Source organism: Nicotiana sylvestris, chromosome 7 (genome assembly GCF_000393655.2).
Source record: "Nicotiana sylvestris chromosome 7, ASM39365v2, whole genome shotgun sequence".
Classification (NCBI taxonomy): domain Eukaryota; kingdom Viridiplantae; phylum Streptophyta; class Magnoliopsida; order Solanales; family Solanaceae; genus Nicotiana; species Nicotiana sylvestris.
The window spans coordinates 160,088,901-160,091,923 of NC_091063.1; the positions used below are offsets into that span (position 1 = coordinate 160,088,901).

Consider the following 3,023-nt stretch of genomic DNA (forward strand, 5'->3'; position numbering starts at 1 on the left):
TTGGCTACTTTATACCTCTCCATGCACGCTCGCCTCTTCTCCTCACCTATGCTCCCCACTAACTATAGGTACACTGCCTTCTTAGCTTCCACTTTACCTAGGACCATTTCATTCCACCACCAATCTCCTTTGTGCCCACCATAGTCGCCCGTCGCGACCCCTAACACCTCTCTCCCAGCCTCCCTTATATAGTCTGCTATCACGGACCACCTATAGCTCGCGTCGCCACTGCTCCTCCAGGCTCACATAGCCGACAACCGCCCCTCCAGATCTTGGGCTTTATCCTTAGTTAAGGCTCCCCACTTGATTCTTGGTCTTCCTCGAGCAGACCTTTTCCTCCTCTTTAACATAATACCCACATCCATTACCAAGAGCCTATACTGCGTCGCGAGTAACTCGTCCGGAATCACCTTGCAATCCTTACACATCCCTCTATCATACCTCATGAGGAGGAGATAATCAATCTGAGTCTTCGCCATTGCATTCTAAAAAGTAACCAAATGCTCATCCCTTTTTGGAAAGCTAGAGTTCGCAATTACCAACCCAAATGCCTTAGCAAAGTCCAAAAGCGAGGTGCCTCCCCCGTTCCTCTCCCCAAAACCAAAGCCTCCATGCATTCGCCATAACCACCAGAGATTGACCCAATATGACTATTGAAATCAACTCCTATGAATAGCTTCTCAGCAGGCGGAACTTGGCGCACAATCTCATCTAATCCCTCCCAGAAGCACTGTTTAACCTCCTCATCTAGGCCCGCATGCGAAACATAGGTGCTAACAACATTTAGAGTGTACTCACAAACCACCAACTTAATTGCCATCAATCTATCATTCACTCATCTAACCTCAACCACAGAATCTCTAAGTTCTTTATCCACCAAGATACCCACTCCATTCTTACCTCTCTGGACTCCTGAGTACCAAAGTTTATACCCGTTTGTGTCCCTTGCCCTCGACCCTACCCACCTTGTCTCCTGAACACAAGCTATATTGACCCTCCTCTTCTGGAGGATCTTCGCCAACTCTATAGACTTACCCGTCAATATACCTACGTTCCATGACCCAATTCTCAACCTATAGACACCCTTGTTCCTTTTACCTCTATTGCCTCCCATCCCGCCCGCTAACCCCGGCCCTACCTCACACCCTGCCCCACTCCTCACAACACACTCCTCCCGAGGACATGACCTCACTCAACCATCCCAAACCACAGCCACTATACCTACGACAAACTAAAGGAATCACTAACACACACAAGGCAACGGACCCAACTAGGGAAAAAAAACAAGTTGCAACTACAGGAACACTAATACGGTGAATAACTAATACGAAGAAAGATGACAACAATTTATTTAAGTAACACAATAGAGATAAACATAAAAACGGGAGGTACCAACTCTCGCTAGTAGAACCTGGGAATTTTCTCGGTATATACGAAGATGTTGCAGCCACCTAGCACGTTCGCGTCCAACTCCCACTGCCCCTTGCTGACACTCGCTCGGGTTGTTCTTTAATGTTTGCACGCACACGTTTCATTCTCCTCTAATAGCCACAAGCCCTAACCTGAAATACACACAGAACACAACAAAGCCAAATAAAGGCAGGAGGGGATATCATCGCTACCACTGGTGAGGCCCACTCATAGCAAATGAGCGAAAAAAAGGGTGAAATAAAACCTGAAGTTGATTTACAAAACAAGGTGAAATAATACAAAAAATTTAATTTCCTTAAATTGTCAAGTTAAAAATTCAATAAATCTGGTCAAGGCTTCCCAAGAAAATGGGGCGTAGATGTTTTGGCCTTTTCTGTTGAGACAACTAGACAGGACCGGAAAAATATTTTTTTTAAAAAAACAAAAAATTATGGAATCGTAGATCTAAAAATTGAAAGCCTATGAATCATGCAAAAAAGTTTCTACAACTATGCAACTAAACTACAAGAACGCATATACTACTGTAAAAGAGTTTTTTACAGATAATAAAAATATAATCGAATTTTTGTCAAATATACTACTGTAAATGTATATTAGAGTCGAAAAATCAGATTTCAAAGAAATTGTAGCGACGATATCAACCTGAGATGAAACTCTGGTTTGAAATAGCTGAGAAATCGCCAGAAAAGGAACAAAAAAGTGAACAAGTGCACCTTTTTGGCGGGGGGAGAAGATGAACTAGTGAAGTGGGGTAAGGGAAAGACGATAGAAGAGAGAGAGAGAGAGAGAGAGAGAGAGAGAGAGAGGAGAAGGGAAGGAGGGAAAGAGGGAGAGATGTGGGGGGGGTAACCTGTTGGAAGGTGGTCGTTGGCGCCGGTACTTCGCCGGCAAAATCTGGAAATTGTTTTAACAGTTAGGGGAGATGGTACTTCAGTGAAGGAGGGACAATAGAGAATTTCAAAAATCCTTGACATTCAAAGACATGAATGAAATTATTCACGTTTCTTACTCTTTGCACATTCTACCATGGCCTGACATGTGTAAGCGGATCCCAGAAGGGTTATGGTGGCTTAGACCAATACTTAAAGGTTCTCCTGAAGTGAGTTAAGTGAATTTTTTTTGTATGATGAAGTGTTAATCTATTAGTGGTTTCGGAGTTATGATTAAAACCGTGTTCTATCGTATATTGGAATGTTAGGTGCAGTGAGTGGTTCGGAATTTGAAGTGAGGATCAAGGTTGCAGTTCGGTGTTGACAAAGATGTCACGAGCTTGGATGAGTAGGAAAAAAGTTTTGATGTACGGTAAATTGGTATTGTCTTCAGCGTCACCTAAGATCGGTATTTTGGGAAAAAGGCTTTGCATCCTGGTTAAGGATTCTTGATCGCTTTCAGCGTTAGTACGGCTGGTGGTTTAGATGTACAAACCTGTTATCTATTATGGAAGGTTGTGGGAGCGTGCCCACGGGAAGGTTGTATTAGTGTGGCATGTAGCCACTTGATTGATTGAAGAGTTAAATTAAATATGAAGATTGTAGTGATGTCATTAAATTGAGAATTGATTTCTGGAGGGCACATGGTTTATTGGGTTGTGG

At 43.2% G+C, this 3,023-nt stretch overlaps 1 protein-coding gene across 1 annotated transcript; it reads right to left on the reverse strand.

Annotated features, from left to right (window-relative positions):
* Positions 1-242: 242 nt before the first annotated feature.
* On the reverse strand, positions 243-820 carry LOC138874034 (uncharacterized). Its single transcript, XM_070152536.1, has 2 exons — positions 602-820; positions 243-485 (listed from the first exon to the last, which is right to left on the reverse strand). Exons 1-2 carry the CDS (start codon positions 818-820, stop codon positions 243-245), a joined length of 462 nt encoding a protein of 153 aa, XP_070008637.1.
* Positions 821-3,023: the final 2,203 nt, after the last annotated feature.